This window comes from Pongo abelii, chromosome 19 (assembly GCF_028885655.2).
Source record: "Pongo abelii isolate AG06213 chromosome 19, NHGRI_mPonAbe1-v2.0_pri, whole genome shotgun sequence".
Classification (NCBI taxonomy): Eukaryota; Metazoa; Chordata; class Mammalia; order Primates; family Hominidae; genus Pongo; species Pongo abelii.
In genome coordinates this window covers 84,354,908-84,373,883 of record NC_072004.2, presented here as the reverse complement: position 1 = coordinate 84,373,883, position 18,976 = coordinate 84,354,908, and the positions used below count along the sequence as shown (strand labels likewise).

The 18,976-nt window shown below is 35.7% G+C and overlaps 1 protein-coding gene and 1 long non-coding RNA gene across 4 annotated transcripts in view; one reads left to right on the top strand and one right to left on the bottom strand.

Annotated features, from left to right (window-relative positions):
• The window catches only part of ABCA9 (ATP binding cassette subfamily A member 9), a 96,584-nt gene that overhangs the window by 52,860 nt on the left and 24,748 nt on the right, over positions 1–18,976 (top strand). For all 3 annotated transcript variants that reach the window (XM_024234772.3, XM_063718260.1, XM_063718258.1), the window contains 9 exons: positions 57–196; positions 2,551–2,670; positions 3,825–4,023; positions 5,792–5,958; positions 6,579–6,712; positions 7,998–8,135; positions 12,378–12,485; positions 16,227–16,400; positions 16,590–16,703. In XM_024234772.3, coding sequence (XP_024090540.3) covers positions 57–196; positions 2,551–2,670; positions 3,825–4,023; positions 5,792–5,958; positions 6,579–6,712; positions 7,998–8,135; positions 12,378–12,485; positions 16,227–16,400; positions 16,590–16,703 — 1,294 coding nt within the window. The remainder of the gene's footprint in view (positions 1–56; positions 197–2,550; positions 2,671–3,824; positions 4,024–5,791; positions 5,959–6,578; positions 6,713–7,997; positions 8,136–12,377; positions 12,486–16,226; positions 16,401–16,589; positions 16,704–18,976) is intronic.
• On the bottom strand, positions 6,048–12,480 carry LOC112129614 (uncharacterized). The gene is made up of 3 exons (XR_002911961.1): positions 12,358–12,480; positions 12,108–12,209; positions 6,048–6,267 (listed from the first exon to the last, which is right to left on the bottom strand). It is a non-coding gene; the product is annotated as an uncharacterized LOC112129614 (long non-coding RNA).

Genomic DNA, 18,976 nt, shown 5'->3' with positions numbered 1-18,976 from the left:
AATTGTTTTAGAGACAGAGTTGGATAAAAATAACTTTTATTCTTTTCAAATGTTAGTTTGCATCTGAATAAAAGGTGTGATCCAGAGAGTATAACATCACTGGTTCAGCAGCACATCTCTGATGCCAAATTGACAGCACAAAGGGAAGAAAAACTCGTATATATTTTGCCTTTGGAAAAGACAAACAAATTTCCAGGTAACAAAATGTAAAGATGACAGAATGATTTGGGAATGGTGTTATTAACAATAACAGCGGTGATAATAATGATGGCTAGTTTTAATGCTTGCTAGATGAATGGCACAATGCGTTTACTCATTTAATATTCCCAACTCCAAGGTCACTTATAATATTACCCCCTAGCATTATCCGCATCTTATTTATGAGTAAACCAAGGCATGTAGATGTTAAATATGCTTCAAGTCACATGTGCAATTAAGAGGTGCAGGCTAGCAGCAAGATAAAATTAGAATTATTTGGAAAATTTCTTTCAATAATGAATGAGAGAGTGTGGTCAGGGCAGGAACAGGTATGTAAATACAGTGGCAGACCATCAAAGAAGAGCTGAAAGAATCGTACACAATAAATAGGTTGTTTTAGAAACACCAGCACATAATGATATAATCCAAGTTATTGAACATAACTTGGATTGGCCTGCATTCTGCCAAACACTTCAATTCACAACTTTGCTGCAAACACAGAAGCTTGGAGAACTACCGTTGTTATTACTTTTCTGTGGTATCTCCCAATGCACTGTTTCATTTCCTAAGCATTTTGAGGCAGAATGCTTCTTAAGTTTACTCTGTAAAAATGTGTTTGCCATATCAAGTTCAAGAAATTATACCAGGGCCATTGCTGCGTGCTTGAATCAATAAGCATGACATAATCTTGGTCCATAAAGAAACACAGAACCAGACAATAAAGTGCAGAGATTGAAACTCAATGCTAGAGCCAGTCTAGATTCAAACACCAGCTATGCCATTATTAGCTCTATAATCCTTAACAGGTTATAGTAGTATTCTGTATCTCAGTTTCCTCACTTGTGAAAAGAAAATTAAAATAGTACTCTAGGGTTGTTATGAGGATTAAATGATTTAATACCTTCAAATGCATTGAAATATTAAATATAAATAAAGCACTGGAACAATACCTGACATGTAGAACCTATGGTATTTCATCAGGTTTAAGAAGCCCTCAACTACAGGATGTACCACTAAGAAAGAAACACAAAGAAATAATGCTGCCATTTAAAATATGATCTACTGTCATTTAAGAGCCATTATTATTTCAGATATATTAAATGTGATGAAATATATCTCTTAGAATAAGTGAAATAATGATTCACAATGCATACACAATGTCTTCGAGATATGTATCCTTATAAAAACAGAAATCTTTGTGAAGATCACACAGCAAAGTTTTAGCTGATTGCTTATTAAATGCATTCCAAAGTGGATGAGAAATTTGGAGAAAGACTGAAAAACAATTAACCCTTAGGTAGGTTTAAGGACTCATTAGAAATTTTGACTACATCTCTATTTTTCTTTATCCAACACATAACTAAGATTGAAGTCTTTAATTTATCCCAATATTGAATTAGTTTATCTTTTATCCACCTTTCAGTTTTCCTGAATTTTCACACCATGGTCAGAAGTTGAAAGAGAGAGGGAGAGAGAGACAGAGAGAGAGGAGGTGCAAAGTTACATACATATTTTGTCCTTTTAAAAACTTTACATATTTATGGGCTGGGCGCGGTGGCCCATGCCTGCAGTCCCAGCACTTTGGGAGGCCGAGGCGGGCGGATCACTTGAGGTCAGGAGTTCAAGACCAGCTTGGCCAACATGGTGAAATTCCGTCTCTACTAAACACACACACACACACACACACACACACATGCAGAGACACACAAAATTAGCCAGGCGTGGTGTTGCGCACCTGTAATCCCAGCTACTTGGGAGGCTGAAGCAGGAGAATCACTTGAGTCTGGGAGGTGCAGGTTGCAGTAAACCGAAATTGAGCCACTGCATTCCAGCCTGGACAACAAAGCAAGACTCTGTCTCAAAACAAACAAACAAACAAAAAACCAGAAACTTTACATGTTTTTAAACTATCAAGGAGTCTATTCTTAATTATTTCTATAAACATTAGTTCTTTTACATTTGTTAATAATTCTCTAATAATCTCAACAAGAAAGCACAAATCTCTATTCTCTGGAAAATATTTTTTTAATTAGTTGAAATTTAGAATTAAACACTCCCTGTAATATAACAAAAATAAATTTTAAAAAACGTATTAAGTAAAATATATTTTTTTCAAAAAACACATATGTAGTTTCCTAAGAATGAAAAAATAAATGTTTAGATTAGACTTTGATCTCAAAAATACATGAAAACTAACATACCATATGGATCATTTTAGAAATGAGACCATCTGTATCACAATTTTGTTTCTGATTAGTACATTTGGCCTATCACCAATATTTTATATTTTTGAGAAATATGGTTCTCATTATAAATTATATTCTTATAATCTGTTTTTGTGTCCACTTTTAGAACTTTACAGGGATCTTGATAGATGTTCTAACCAAGGCATTGAGGATTATGGTGTTTCCATAACAACTTTGAATGAGGTGTTTCTGAAATTAGAAGGAAAATCAACTATTGATGAATCAGGTAAGAAAAAATAAGAAAAAAGAGAGAAAGAAAAAGAAAAAGAAAGAAAGAAAGGAAAGAAAGAAACAAAGAAATTTTATCTTTGTGTGCAGTATTTTATCTTGAAAATATGCCCAAATGATAAGATTATATACTTTTGTTGGTGCTATGATTCAGGCTTGTCTTGGGAAAACTTCGAGAAGAAATATATCTCTGTGGAATATAGCAATGTACAACACTAGTTCCTTATGCAGCAAACAATAAATATATGGTATGATATTACCTGAGTATACATGCTATAGAGAAAAGAAAATTAGAGTTCACATTGACAATTACTTTTCTGGTAGCATTTCAATGATATTATTTCAGTGTATCTGGGATTTAGTTGTTGCTTTTGGAAAGTTTGCTCTCTGTCTCATCTTTATTCCTTGGGAAGCATTCTGTCTTTTCTTATTGCTGCTAAGATACTTTTTTTTACTGGTTCACTATCATCTTATGGTGTTTACTCTTTACTGTACTCTTTATTTTCATTTTTGCAATTTTCTGGGGATCTTTTTGGATTGATCAAGCATTTTTCTTTAATCCTCCTTTTCCTCTTTTATTCATTTTTGAAGTTATATACTTGTTACATTTTTTGGTGTTATACTTAACTTTTAATGTATGTACATATTTTATAGCTTTCTAGAAGCCAGAGTTAGTCATTTTCTCTAGGCTTCATCTCAAAACAGGTAACTTTTATCTTGCTTTTAACCATGGTTATATTTTAAAAATATCGTTTCTCCCATTTTTATGTTCTTGAAGGGTAGAGGAGGGGTTTCTGTATATACTAACTCTCCTACCTTGGTCAGAAATACTAAGTGGTTTATCTTTGACAACAAATAGATTTCTTAATGAGTTTTTTTTCATTGATTTCCTTAGAATAAATAAAGTCCTATAAAGCTGCAGACAGAGGACGTTTAAAATCAGAAAACACAAGGTTTTATTTTATTATATCAATACTTTCTGCTTCTTTCCCATTTCTTCAATAGTTGCTCTAATAATGTCATACATTAGACTACTTGTATCTTGTCCCAAGAGGGTAACTTTGACATCTTTGTAGGAAAATTTATCATAGGAAAAGCTAAATAATGCATAACTAAAATGGCACTTTATAAAATACTGATCTTATGTTTTAGATATTGGAATTTGGGGACAATTACAAACTGATGGGGCAAAAGATACAGGAAGCCTTGTTGAGCTGGAACAAGTTTTGTCTTCCTTCCATGAAACAAGGAAAACAATCAGTGGCATGGCGCTCTGGAGGCAGCAGGTCTGTGCAATAGCAAAAGTTCGCTTCCTAAAGTTAAAGAAAGAAAGAAAAAGCCTGTTGACTATGTGAGTATCTGAGTGTTTCAGATTTGTTTTGTCTGTGAACTAAAAATAAATTGAAGAGAGCAAAACATAAAAGAAACTCAGATAAAATAAATTTCAGTAAATGCACATTGTCTTTTAAACAAAGAAACCATTTTTTTAATTAAACAAACCATTTTTAATCATGTGGATATATAATTAAAACAGATAAGGGTTGGGATTGTTCTTTTTTTAAATTTCACACAGATTTTGTTCTTACCAATGGGTTGAAGTAGTTCTTCAAAAGCACGTGGATATTAGTACTTAGGTCCCATCCTAAAGACCCATTTCCTCTTTTCCCAAGGTATCAAAATCTGTAGCTGTCAGGATTCCCCAGGGAAATGAAACCAATAGGATATACATATATAAACATACTTATTTTAAGGAATTTCATTATGTAATTGTGGGGCTTGGCAAATCTGAAATCCACAAGGCAGAACATCAGGCTGGAAACTTGGGTTAGAGTTAATGTTGTAGTTGGAAGACTGGAAACTTAGGCACAATTTCCATGTTACAGTCTTGAGGCTCTGTAAAAGAGTTTGCCTTGACTTCATGATCATATCTGGAACCCACTATAAGGTTCACATGTGCCCCCAGAGCTTCAGCCTTATCGTCAGGAACACTCATTCACTGAGAACATTCATTCATCCAAAAATATTAGTGAGCACCTCTATGCAACACTCTATTATTAAGTGATTATAACATATATCAAAAGAAATCAGACATGACAGTCCACCCTTGAGGGTGATTAGACATATAGTAAATAACAGACAATCCTGTGAACTATGACATTTAGTAGGAGGGAGATTATGTCAAAATAGAAAGCTCAGGGAGATTTTGAAGAAGAGAGAGAATGGAAATTCAGGCTGAGGGAGTAGTACCGAGTATGGGGATACATGAGAAATCTAAAGAACTATTAATCTGAGTTAATTGCGACATAAAGTGTATGAAAAAATAAAAATATTTTTGAAATATATTCATAGAGCTAAAGAGTTTGCATTTTATGAATACTAAGGAAGTATTAAGATTTTATTTTTTATTTGCAATAGGTAATTGACATAATGTCAACAAAATGTTAAGAAGCTTAATTGGGTAATTGTGCAAAATTGTTTGGTAATAGTAGAATATGGAGGCAATGAAAACCAACATTTAGAACAATATTGAAAAGAATCAGGAAGGAGTTAATAAAAGCCCAACTTAAGAAGAGGAAGAGAGAACAAGGTTTGGAGGCAAGCAATAAAGATGCTGTGATAGATATGAATTTCCAAATATTAGAAAAGAAACTTAAAGGAGAGAAATGGGTGGAAAATGATTGAGCTCTGGTGCCCAGGGGAATGAGAAAATGCAGTAATTTACAGAAATTGGAAACAGGATGGGATAAAGTTCAGAGTGTAGTAAGTATGGGTGTTAGTGATATGCCAATTTCAACAGTGCAGAAAAAGAAAGAAATGCATGACTGAAATAAGGCAATGAGTTAGGGATTGTAAAGAGAGATTTAAGAGTCATAATCCGCAGACTTCATAAACCCGAAGCCAAGGTGTCCTGCTTGGCACTTGAGAGAGAGCAAAAGACTAAAACTAGATACATATGACCCATCTCATTTTAGAAACAAGGAAATGGGGCAAAGTATGATTCAAATGTTTGGTTACTGATTATAATTTATTTCTACTATTATATTCATTATCCCCTCAAACTTAAAAACCCACAAAAGTTGCTAAAATTATTTTTTTCTTTTACATTTTCCTCTGCATAGATTATTGCTTTTTGGTATTAGCTTTATCCCTCAACTTTTGGAACATCTATTCTACGAGTCATATCAGAAAAGTTACCCGTGGGAACTGTCTCCAAATACATACTTCCTCTCACCAGGACAACAACCACAGGATCCTCTGACCCATTTACTGGTCATCAATAAGACAGGTGAACATGGGGCTGAAATGCAGCTGCTAAATGTTGTTCCTTTTGAGAGATTCCCCCCAAAAAACATGAACTGCCAAGAAAAAAATAAACTCTGTGTGTTTTAGAAAGCATATATGAGGCCAAACAGAAAATAAATTAAAAAATGAAAAATACGACATTGGAGAGTTTGTTTTAGAAATAGATTCTGCAAGTTTACTTAACCTTAATGTTTGTTGCACAAAGCAACTAAAGAGGAGGTAGGGAGGTAAATCATTGACTCACCTCTGAGGTCTTTGTGTATCATTTTGTAAATCTGTGCTGTGCTGGGCTCTGGAAAAACAATGTTTCAAATTAAAAAAGATAGACTATTAATAGCTTCAAGGATTATAATGTTAACAGCAATTCTTATTTCTATACTAACAGAAATTATAATGAAATGCCTAGGCTCTAGATAAAGTAACCTTGTCATACCTATGATATTAGACTGGATTTTTGTACCAGAACATCAATTCTGCTTTGTTAAGAAAATCCTTAAACAGTCCTTTTGTATGATATGCTTTGTGTGATGTAATGTATGTTTAATATTACTTGACTATTGTTTTATTTCATTTTTGCTTCCTTTAATCTTTGCCTGCACGTAGGGTCAACCATTGATAACTTCTTACGTTCATTGAGGCGACAGAACATAGCTATAGAAGTGGATGCCTTTGGAACTAGAAATGGCACAGATGACCTATCTTACAATGGTGCTATCATTGTGTCAGGTGATGAAAAGGTATGCTGTACTCCAGGTGCTACATTTCACCAAAGATGGACTATGGGTGTACAATATGAATAGTTCATATCAGCTGAATGAAAGGCCAATTTCACACAAACAAATGGGATAGTTCTCATTTTTATAGAAGAGGCTGGACTACAATTATTTCCCCATAGCCTTCAGCATGGCAATACGTAATGAAATTTATTTGATTTTATTCCTGATTAAGTTGAATGCACTGCTATAATTAATAATTTATTTAGGTCATTATTATCAACTGGATTCCATTCCAATAATTAAATTAAATCTCATTCTCAGTTGGACTGAGAACAACTGCCCAATGTAGACTGGGCCTTTGCTTGTCTGTTTTCTGTGTCTGCACACTGCTTCACTTATTCGTATAACCTGCCTAGACCCTGTAGGAATTTGAGTCAGAGATCTCTACAGTAGGCAAATTGAAAAGATGAGATAATTATGTTAAATGCATAAATCATAGCTGTTAGGTGTCACAAAGTGTGGCCATTTGTAATTTGTCACTGTTAATTTTCAGGAATAAATTCCATGCCAACAATAAAGTAAGAAATTACCTTCAAGATAGTTCTCATTATATCTTAAGTTATTTTTCAGTATGCTCAGTAAAATAGTTTTAATATCAGTAGACATTGCTTTAGGTAATTAGGTTAAATACAATACACTTGATTTATTTATTATTGCAAAAATGTGTTCTCAAAGCTTGCCCACATTTTGGGCAATATGGATAATGAATTTACTTATATTTTTCTCTGAGGGAAAAATAATCACATTATACACACACACACACACACACACACACACACACACACGTTATTTTAAGGGAGACTTTACAAGTAAGCACAGAATTTGTGAAAACCTATGCTTTCATTACAACTTTCTGCCTGCCTCCTATTTCTCAAGTATCCAAACATCATATACTTATAAAATGAATGTGTCACATTTTGAAACAAAGTCTATAGCCAGGTTAAACTGAGGTTACACTATGGAGATTCGTAGTGTTGCACTAAATATCATTTGAAGTATTTTGTTTTGTGATGTTTGGGCATAAATAGTCACATGGTTGATGTTATGGTGGGTAGAAACCAAAATACCGGATTCTTTAAGTATACTAAGAATTAATCAAATATTATGAGTGATAGTGATATTAATCACATTCAGTGCTTGGGACTCATTATATTATCAATAACTTGAATGATTTTCTAACATGTTCACTCATTAAATTTTGTATTTGCTTTATGAAGACTTAGAATTGGTACTTGTTGTATTTCAGGATCACAGATTTTCAATAGCATGTAATACAAAACGGCTGAATTGCTTTCCTGTCCTCCTGGATGTCATTAGCAATGGGCTACTTGGAATTTTTAATTCGTCAGAACACATTCAGACTGACAGAAGCACATTTTTTGAAGTAAGTATAATTATATCTCATTTATACTGTGCCATGATAAGTTTTCAAGAAAATTCTTGAAATGCTAACATAATATTATATTACTTTTTGTGAATCTATTTTTAAACTTTTGTGTGTGTGTGTATATATATATATATACACACATATATAAATCTGTGTGCAGTATTTTATATATATATAAATCACTGTATATGTAATATATGTACACACACACAATTTAGAAATGACCACACAACATTATAACACACACACACACAATTTAGAAATGATCACACAACATTATAACCTTATTCAGATGACTTGGTGTCAATGGAGCAACAGAAAAATACAACTCATTATGGCTTTTGGTCTAGATCTGTCACTATCTGTGGCCCTAGGTAGTGGGACATTGTTGAAACAGATTTAAAGATCAGACTATGTGACCTTCTTTTTATTTATTTATTTATTTATTTATTTATTTTTAAATTTTATTATTATTATACTTGAAGTTTTAGAGTACTGTGTGACCTTCTTAAGCAACTTGACTTCTATAGGCTATAGTTCATCAATTTACAAAAAACAGATTAAAGACTTTATCACAAAAGTTTCTTAAGAAGTAAATGAGGCAATGTGAGCACCTGGCTAAGTTGGACCGGTTATTGTAGGAATGAGTGATGAGGCACGTAAAATAGGACAACTGCAGGTGCTCAGTAAATTATATTTCTCATTATTACTGCTATTAAAACTATTTTTCTTGGGATGCATCAAAAGAAGTTTCCATTAAAGAATGTTCAGCTTTGTTAGATCTGGGGACTGGCTGAATGAGAACTAAGGCAGTTCTTGTTTAAAATCTAATTTCTCAGGCCTGCTTAGATGCCCAGAGGCAGAAGATCTGGGGTAGAGATGTGGGCATGCACTTCTATGTCTTCAGGTCACCTCTTTCATCTTGTTATGTTGAAACACCCTTCGTCTGGTTTAAATGACACCCTGGGCATATTCTATAGCTTCTTGGTCACTTTTTGTTACGAAGAATCATTCTAGTGCTGTCCTAAATTTCAATTTTCCATTCAATTTAAACTTTGCAGGGTCAAATTGTGGCCTAACAGGGCATGGAAGAGGGTAGGTAGTGGTGGTGTGATTTGCTCTTCCATTTCCCTTTGCAGTCTAACACCTTGGAATAGAAAAGGGAGGGTGTCCTAGCTTTCAGACAATCCCCTTTCCCTCCACTTCTGAGTAAAGCACTGCTGTGCTGGAGGCAGAATGGAAGAATGGAGAGCTGGAGCTCTTCCTATGGAACTGGTGCTGGGGAGACATCGTGCTTTCTCTAGTTCCTAGTAGTTTCTACGTATGTGGTCACCACAGCCCAAGTGACCCATGTAATTGTCTTGGGGTGGTGTTTAGCTTGGCCCCAGACCCTTCTGTAGGTGATGACACACTCAGGGCTGCAAAGTCTCTTTAGGCTGCTGCAGGAAAGTCCACACCATCAAACTTTCTCCAGCCTACGTTGTTCGTGGTTTGATGTGTCCATCCTCTAGGTAATTCAACAACTTCTGCCTTATTTTAACCTCTGTACTTCCTCAGAAAGAGCTATGAGAGCTGTTTGAGTGCTTCTTGCATGCTGCCTGAAAGCTACAGAGGTTTGGGGATGTGAAGGAGATTATCCTGTCTTCTCCAAAGCACATCATACCATAGTCCTTTCAAGCCACGTTTCAGCAGTCCTCCCTCCTTCAAAAATCTGTAGGACAAAACCAGATATTTCCCATGTGATTTATATGTATTAGCATGTTTAAATGTCCCAAGCAGACTTTGAGATAGTTGTTACTATTCCCATTATAGATTGAGCATCCCTTATCTGAAATGTTTGGGACCAGAAGTGCTTCAGATTCTCGATTTTTTCAGATTTTGGAATATTTGCATTTACATAATGAGATATATTCGGGATGGGACCCAAGACTAAACATGAAATTCGTTTATGTTTCATGTGCACCTCTTACACAGAGCCTGAAGATATTTTTATTCAATGTTTTTAATAAACTATGTGTTGTGTGCCTATGTTTTGACTGTGACCCTTCACATGAGGTCAGGTATGGAATTTTCCACTTGTAGTGTCATGTTGGCACTCAAAGACTTTTGAATTTGGAGCATTTCAGATTTCAGATTTTCAGATGAGGGATTCTCAACTTGTGTTATTATTAGACAGCTGAGGAAACTGTAGCCCACTGAGGTGTCACTGTGTTTCATTATCTATTATATTTGAGTAGGCTAGCCAATTATCTGGATGACAAAGAATAGGATGTTCCCAAGAAGGAGCAAGTGACCTGAATTCCCACCTTTAAAAAGATGTCTTCACTACACAGTATTGGCTACCCACCAGCCCAGCTGACCTTGAGTTCATAGGTAGACAAATTCTCTCTTTGAATTGCCACCTCTGGTTTCCCCACCCAGCTCCTGGCATTCTCTCTTACAATTCTGTAAGCCTATTCTACTTGATCCTAAAGTACCAGGCTCACTGTAGCACCGGCCTTGCTGCTGATCCCTCTCAATAATTTTTATCATCTATCGGAGTGTCCTACAGCGCTCCCATCTAGCCATTCCTGCAAGTCATCACCTGGCCAAACTACCCAGGAGGCATCAAGTGTCTTTCAGCTTAGGAAGGACCCCATCAGGCTGAGTCACATCAAACTCTGACTGTGGGTGGATATGATCCAACAGGGACATAATATGTCGTTTATGAACCCAGTCATGAGTAAGGAAGCTGGCTGTCAAGATGAATTGTGATTTTTCTTCCCCCAGAGGTCTTCCAAATCAGGAAAATCAACAACGGTATCCACAGGCAAAGATATGAGATGGGGGGTGGAGTCTTTGGCGCCCTTTTTTCCCCTCCCAGGGCCTTATCTACACAAACACATCTTTAGCCAAGCAAGTTTTATATGCTGTAATGTCTCAGAGGGGTGCTGAGTTTTAGGAGGGAGTAAGAGAACAGAGAAGTAAGGAAACTTCAAAACTCATCATACCAGATGACTTGCAATGTAGTGAGGTAACTGATGATAGATCAAATTAAGGTTTGTACTACCATACAATCCATCAATCTCACCTTTGCTACCCCCACAAAAGGAAATAAGTATATCAAAGAGATATCCACACTCTCATGTTTGTTTCAGCACTGTTCACAATAGCCAAGATTTGGAAGAAACCTAAGTGTCCATCAACAGATGAATGGATAAAGAAAATGAGGTACATATACACAATGGAGTACTATTCAGCCATAAAAAGGAATGAGAGCCTGTCATTTGCAACAATGTAGATGGAACTGGAGATCACTATGCTAAATAAAATAAGCCAGGCACTGAAAGACACACATTGCATGTTCTCATTTATTTGTGGGATCTGAAAATTAAAACAGTTGAACTCATGGACATAGTCAAATGATGGTTACCAGAGGCTGGGAAAGGGAGTGGGGAGTGGGAGTGGGAATGGTTAATAGGCACAAAAAATAGTTACAGAAATAATGAATAGGGCCTAGTATTTTATAGCACAACAGGGTGGCTCTAGTCAATAATAATTTAATCGTATATTCAAAAATAACTAAAAATATAATTGGATTGTTTGTAACGCAAAGGATAAATGCTTGAGGGTATGGATACCCCATTCTCCATGATGTGCTTACTTCACATTTTATTCCCATATCAAAACATCTCATGTACCCCATAAATATATACATCTACTATGTACCCACAACAATTAAAAATTTAAATTTTTTTTTTTCAAAATTAAGGCTTGTAGCAAAACTCAAGATCCTCTTTAACATGTATAGGGTTTTGATTTTTTTTAACGTAGTGCCTGACATGGAAGGCGTGCTGACCATTTTTCTCCTAGCCCCTCCACTGACAGTCCACCATCTCTATTGTCTCTTAAAACATCAGCCTTGATGTATATAAGCAATGCATGTAAGATTGTAACCATAAAGTCAGAGAGCAGACGTTTCATGCCTACCTTACAAGTTATTAACTGTGTGACCTTAGACAATTCATATCACTTGGTTGAATTTGCTTCTTCATAAGTAAATCAGGCCACATGTTCAGAAGGTCCTGGTGGCTGCAACACAGGATTTAAAATGAATGTGGGTAAGAAGTTGCATATAGGACCTTGAGAAGTGCTTTGAGCGATCAGCCCAATTCATTTATTTGAGTGATTTAGTTGAGAAAGTACAGATGAAACAGATGCCCAATCGCCATCAGTTCACCATGTCCCACATGATTTCAGGAGCATATGGATTATGAGTATGGGTACCGAAGTAACACCTTCTTCTGGATACCGATGGCAGCCTCTTTCACTCCATACATTGCAATGAGCAGCATCGGTGACTACAAAGTAAGAAGAGTTAAAGTCTTCACATGTTTTTTATTTCTAGAGAACCCTTCCCCCACCCTTATGACTATAAATTTACATGCAAGTGGTAAATCTAATTTTTGTACTTGACGCAATGAATAATCAAGCACTTTAATAATAATTGCCAAATATGAAGAAAATGCTGTCTTTCTGAAACAAATGTGAGACCTCAGGAAGGACAGCTTAGATGTCATCTGCTAACAGGGAATGACAACTTTCAACTGTTTATCACTTAAAATTTTACTTATAAGACTTACTCACAGACATAATCACACCTCATCTCTCAATGGTGGTTTCTACTTTGCAGATGGTGGTAAAGCTACTCAGTTTAAAAGCCCTGACCAACTCACCACAGCACTTTGACTTGTTGTTGGAAAATATTGTCTGTTTAAAGCTCCATTTTTGTGAGTTTTTAAAAAATGAAATTCAAGGAGCCTGTAACAGAGTCTATCTGCCACTCTCCCATGTCTTCATGTCCTTGCCATCATCCACTGATGCTCAGGACATGTTTTTGAAGGGCTTGACTTAATTTTTATTTATTCTGCTCTTAAACTGTCCCTATCTTTAGTGACTTCTCCCATGAGAAACACAAAATACTATTTTTCCTTTACTCTTATAAGACCACACATTCACTGTCTTTTTCCTCCTGCTCTTGTCACTCTTTCTCACACTTTTTTGGGGGTAAACTCCTCTGAGTTCAAATCTCAATATTTCCATTGTCAAGCTGCATGAATCTCAAAAGTTACTTAATCAATCTATGCCTCATTTTGTTCACCTGTAAAATGAGATACTAGTTACATCTATGTGAAATAGGTTTCTGTGAGGATGTGGTGAAATAATACCAATGAGTTACTTAGAACCATATTTGCCTTATAGTAACTTTCCCATAAATGTTAATGCTTGATGTCTAAATGTCCAGGCTTTAGTTCTAGGGCCCTTTTCAGCTAGTTCCAGAATTCTTGACTTCTATATGTACAGTGGCCTATGTGATATTACCATATAGCTGAGTAATAGATATTTCACACATGGGCAAAATAAAACTTTTTATTTTCCTAACCAGATATGCTCACTTCATGATTTTCCTATTTCAGCAAATGGCACTATTGTCTACAGTTGCTCTAGCATAAAATTTTGGTGTTATCGTTGTCTGTTTATCTCCTTTATTTAATCCTTTGGAAATTCTTTTAAGTTCTACTTCAAATCCATCCATTTATCTCCCTCTCCACTATTTTCTTCCTGGTCTAAGTCATCATCATTCCTTGCCTAAACCACTGCAAGAGTTACCCATTGGTTTCCTTATTTGCAATTAATTCCTTTCATACAACCAGAGCAAACTTTCAGGAGTTTAAATTAGATCATCTCATTACCTTGTTTAACAACCTCGGCAGTTTCTCTTTGCAGGTAGAATTAAATTCTAATTCTTTACGTTGTCTGGCAGAGCTCTCCCTCCCTCATTTGTCTCTTGTTTCTCTCTCTACCTTTCCTCCTTGTACTCTCCTCCTCTAGCTACCCCACTTTTCCTTCTGGTTCTTAAATATGCCAGTATCATCTGGGCCTTTACATTGGCCATCTCTTCTAGCTGGAATGCTCTTTCTTCTGTTCTTTCTACAGCTGGCTTTTTGTAATTCAGATCTCAGCACAAATATTTAAATATTTCAGCCAAGACCCCTTCTCTGCTTAACCAGTCTGAAATAGATTTCCCATAACTATTATATGAGCTTATCTTAAAAACCTATGCATGGTACTTATCATTATCTGAACCTTTGCTTTTTTTTTTTTTTTTTTTTTTTTGTTAACTGTCTCCTGTCAACTAGGAATAAACATCATCAGCACAGGAATGTTTTTCTCTAAATTTTACCTACTTTATTGTTACTCATCTCTATAAATAATGGATCACCTTTCATTCTTTTACTCTTAACTGAAACCTAAGAGCTATTTTTGTTAGGATTGCCAGAATTAAGCAAATAAAATGACAGACAACCAGTTAAGATTTAATATCAGAAACAATGAATTTTTTTAGTATAAGTATTTTCCAGATATTGCATGGGACATACTTATACTCAAAAGGTTATTTATCTAAAATTCAAATTTAACTGGCAACTCCACGATGTCAATGTCTTTCTTTCTCTCTCATCTTCATAGCTGGTTAATGTTGAAGTCACGGAGTACACTTCTGAAATATTTCTGGAATCTTTCTGTTTTCCTCCATCTCTCCTACAATACACCAGCCAGAGCCATCATCATCTCTCTTCTGGATGAGCACAACAGCCACCCTATAAGTCCATATTAGTCGTCTCTATTTTTCATCCAGTGTGACAGAGTAATACCTTAAAAACACAAAGCTGACCATGTTAATTCTCTGTCTAAATCCCTTCAATGGTTTCTTATTATACCAAGGAGCAGGATTGAAATCCTTGCCATTGTCTGAAAGCCATGAGTGATCTGGACCCAGGTGTATCTTTCTCCCTTAATCTGATGCCACTGCCACCTTGATAACCAGGCTCCAGCCACACGGGCTTCTTTCCAGTTTCCCAGAACATCAGCCTCTTTCCACGGAAGGGTCTTCTCTCCCGCTGTTCTCTCTGCCCACAGTGCTTTCTGACCTGTCACCCAGATATATCCTATTCACTGCCCATACCCTAACTCATGACTTCACAAGGGAACCTTCTCTGACCTGATCCCCAAGTTACAATTCGTTTCTCTTTGAAAGGCTGTAATACAACCCTGAATTCTTCTTAACACATGCACAATTTTACTTAGGTAGCTATCACTATATTTATTTGCTTATTGCCTCTATTTCCTCTTCCCCTGCAACTTAAATTTATAAGTGCCCCATGACCAACATGAAGCCAGCCATACGGTATACATTCTGTAAATATATATTAAATAAGTTGATGAATAGAAAATATCAAGCTCTCTAACAGTCCTCACTATCATCCTCTTTCCTGCTTCCTTCCAGGTGCACTCTCCTTTCCAGAATTATCTGCATTCCAGCTTTTTTCTATTGAATCTCCTTATATAGACTCAATTTTAGATTTAAAATTTTAATTGCCTTTGTGCTTTACTGTTTAAAATAGTCCAGATCATATTTTCAAGACCTTGTGTTATGACAATCACTGCAATAATGTGACTTATAGTGGTCACAGTAGCAAAATCCACTCACTAGTTTTCACAGTGTGATGATGAAAAATTTGACTTACAGCAAGACAGTAAGAATAGTGCAACATTTTAAAGGCAGTCTTGCCAATTCCAACCTAAACAGTTTTTAAATGAAATCAACTAGAGGACCATTTCTTAGACCCAAAATAAAATGCCAATGATAAATGCACTGTTTACATTCAGCATAAATTTTAAGTGTCTTACAGGAAATGGTAATCCTACTTCTGTTGAACGTTTGTGCAATGTGCAAGTTTTCATGTCGAAGGAAAGAATAGTCTTGGAAAGAAAAGATGTCTTCTCACTGAGGCCGTGCCCAATCACTCTGTGACATAACATTAGCTAGTTATGTTGGTCATTTTCCCTTTAAACAATGAAATCATGACGTGGCTTGCAGCATTATCAATGTCTGAACAAGGGTGTGGCGAATGGTGCTATCGTTTGCTAAATCAGGATAATATTTCTAAAAGACGAAGCAAAAATGAATGCTTTCATGACTATATATTTGCAATTTCCCAAACTTCAGCTTTTCAGAACCTTTTGATGATTCTTGTATTTCTTTATCAGAAAAAAGCTCATTCCCAGCTACGGATTTCAGGCCTCTACCCTTCTGCATACTGGTTTGGCCAAGCACTGGTGGATGTTTCCCTGTACTTTTTCATCCTCCTGCTAATGCAAATAATGGATTATATTTTTAGCCCAGAGGAGATTATATTTATAATTCAAAACCTGTTAATTCAAGTAAGTGGCAGCAATTTTGAAATGGTTTTATTAGATTATTTTTTCATGAATGCAGTAATATTATTAATCTTAAACCAAAGAACTTCAAATTACCTGTGCTATTGCATAGTTTTGGAAAATTGAGGAGTAAGTATGAGTACTCTTCTAGATAGTATTTACCTTATTCAACCTTAACATTTCTGTTTTCAGATCCTGTGTAGTATTGGCTATGTCTCATCTCTTGTTTTCTTGACATATGTGATTTCATTCATTTTTCGCAATGGGAGAAAAAATAGTGGCATTTGGTCATTTTTCTTCTTAATTGTAAGTATGCATATACTACCTATTATTTTACCATTTTTCATAAATCTAAGAACATATTTTAATCTTTGTACTAAGCAGAGTGGCAAATTAATATTGCTCTCTAGAAAATTTTAATTCCTCTAAGATAATCACAGTTCTATTTAAAGTCTACTCTATGAGTGAGTGTATGTTATCTATAAACTATGATCCTCAAACATATCTCCAGGTCTAACTTCTCCCCTGAGTAGAGACTTCTGCTTCTAGCAATTCACTTGCAATTTCACCTGAATATTTAAAGAACACCTTAGTGATCACCTACCAGAAATGTAATTGTCACCTCAATCTTATTCTTCATCATTTCTTTTTTTCCTGAGTCAGAATCTTGCTCTGTCGCCCAGGCTGGAGTGCAGTGGCATGATCTCAGCTCACTGCAACCTCCGCCTCCCATGTTCAAGCAATTCTCCTGCCTCAGCCTCCTGAGTAGCTAGGATTACAGGTGTGCACCACCACACCCGGCTAAATTTGTATTTTTAGTAGAGACAGGGTTTCACCATATTGGCCAGGCTGGTCTCGAACTCCCGACCTCGTGACCCACCCGCCTTGGCCTCCCAAAGTGCTGGGATTACAGGCATGAGCCACTGTGCCTGGCCTTCGTCATTTCTGAATAGATTACATTATTGCAGCAGAATCCAACTAGCTAGTTTCTCATTCTAAAAGTTTGGAATCATCCTTGATCACGCTCCATTTTTTTCCTTCCTTCCATCTGCATGCATGTCATTTAAACTCTAGACATTTCCCTGTCTGCCTGATGTGTCCCAACTTCACTGCTATATCCGTTGCCTATGCTTTCATGCTCTTTCACCTAGAGTAGCGCAACATATCTGTAACTGTCCTCTCTGTTTCTACTCTCTTGCCTCCTGTGAACTATCTTCTATATAATATCCAATGAGATGTTTTTAAAATAAATTTTAGTTGAAAAGTATAGCCTACATTATAGAAAAGTTCACACATTTTAAGCACACCAAGTAATGTTCTGTTTATTGATGTGTCTGGTAGTTTTTTTGAGCCCTTCCCAAAAACTACCAGCTACATCAATAAGTAGAAAAATACTAGAACCCTAGAAGCCCCGTTCCATCCCATTTCCAATTTCCCTCCTCCTTGTAAAAATCATTACTCCTATTATATTAACACAAGTTAGTGTAGCCAGTTTCTGAACTTAATAAAAATGGAACCATGTAGAAGGCATAATTATATATCTGTACATAATCGACAATAGGTTATTTAGAATCGTCCATGCTGTTGTATTTGATAACAACTGGAATAGTTTATTCCTTTTCATTGCTGTAGTAGTCTACTGATGAATGTGCTATAATTTATTTATTCATTGTTGATGGACATTCAAGTGGCTTCTTGTTTTGAACTGTTATAAATAACACTGCCATGAACTTTCTTGTTTCTTGTATGTCTTTCAGGGCATGTGTGTGTGTATATCTTGAGATGTAAACCTAGCAGTGGAATTACTAGGTCATAATGTATTCAACTTTATGTTCAACTTTAGTTGATCTTGCCAAACAGTTTTTCAAAGAGGTGGAACCACCCACAGAGTATGAGAATTCCAGGGGATGATATGGGGGATGCCTCACATTTGGAAGAAACTAAAATAAAATACCATGAGTAAATATAAATTAGAAAATAAGAAGAAAAGACAATGACTTCCAGACTGGGTTAAAAAAATTAGCTATTTTTTTTTATAATAAACACATCTAGGTCATGGGCAATGACTTAACAAGCATTTTTTAAAATGAGGAAATTAGAAATGGCTACCCAAATAGCAGATGAAGTCAAGTTCTAGACCTAAACTCTTAAATAAGGAAAGAAATATGTTGACAAAATGCAAAATCCATGAAGAAAATGGAAGTCTCTTAATTTGTTTAGCAAATAATACACAACAGCAAAATACATCACACAATCATCTCCAAAGATCCAAGTGGAACTTAAATCACCTGTTTCAGAACTAGAAGATTAGTTGGAAAAAAAATAAGCCAGCATGTAGAAATTTAAATTAAATATCATACAAGTTGTATTTGAGTAGGTACGTAGACAGAGAACCTCTTTGTTCGTAGAGCAGGGTAGAACGAAACAAAGAAAACCGAAGTGGAAATGTGGCGGCCAAGGAACGAAGTCCCTGATGCAGAGCTTTTCCCAAGTCCACTTCCATCCTCAACAAGCAATTTTGATGAGGAAAAGTTAATTGATAAAATACTGATAATTGGCTCTAAAAAGGTACACATGAG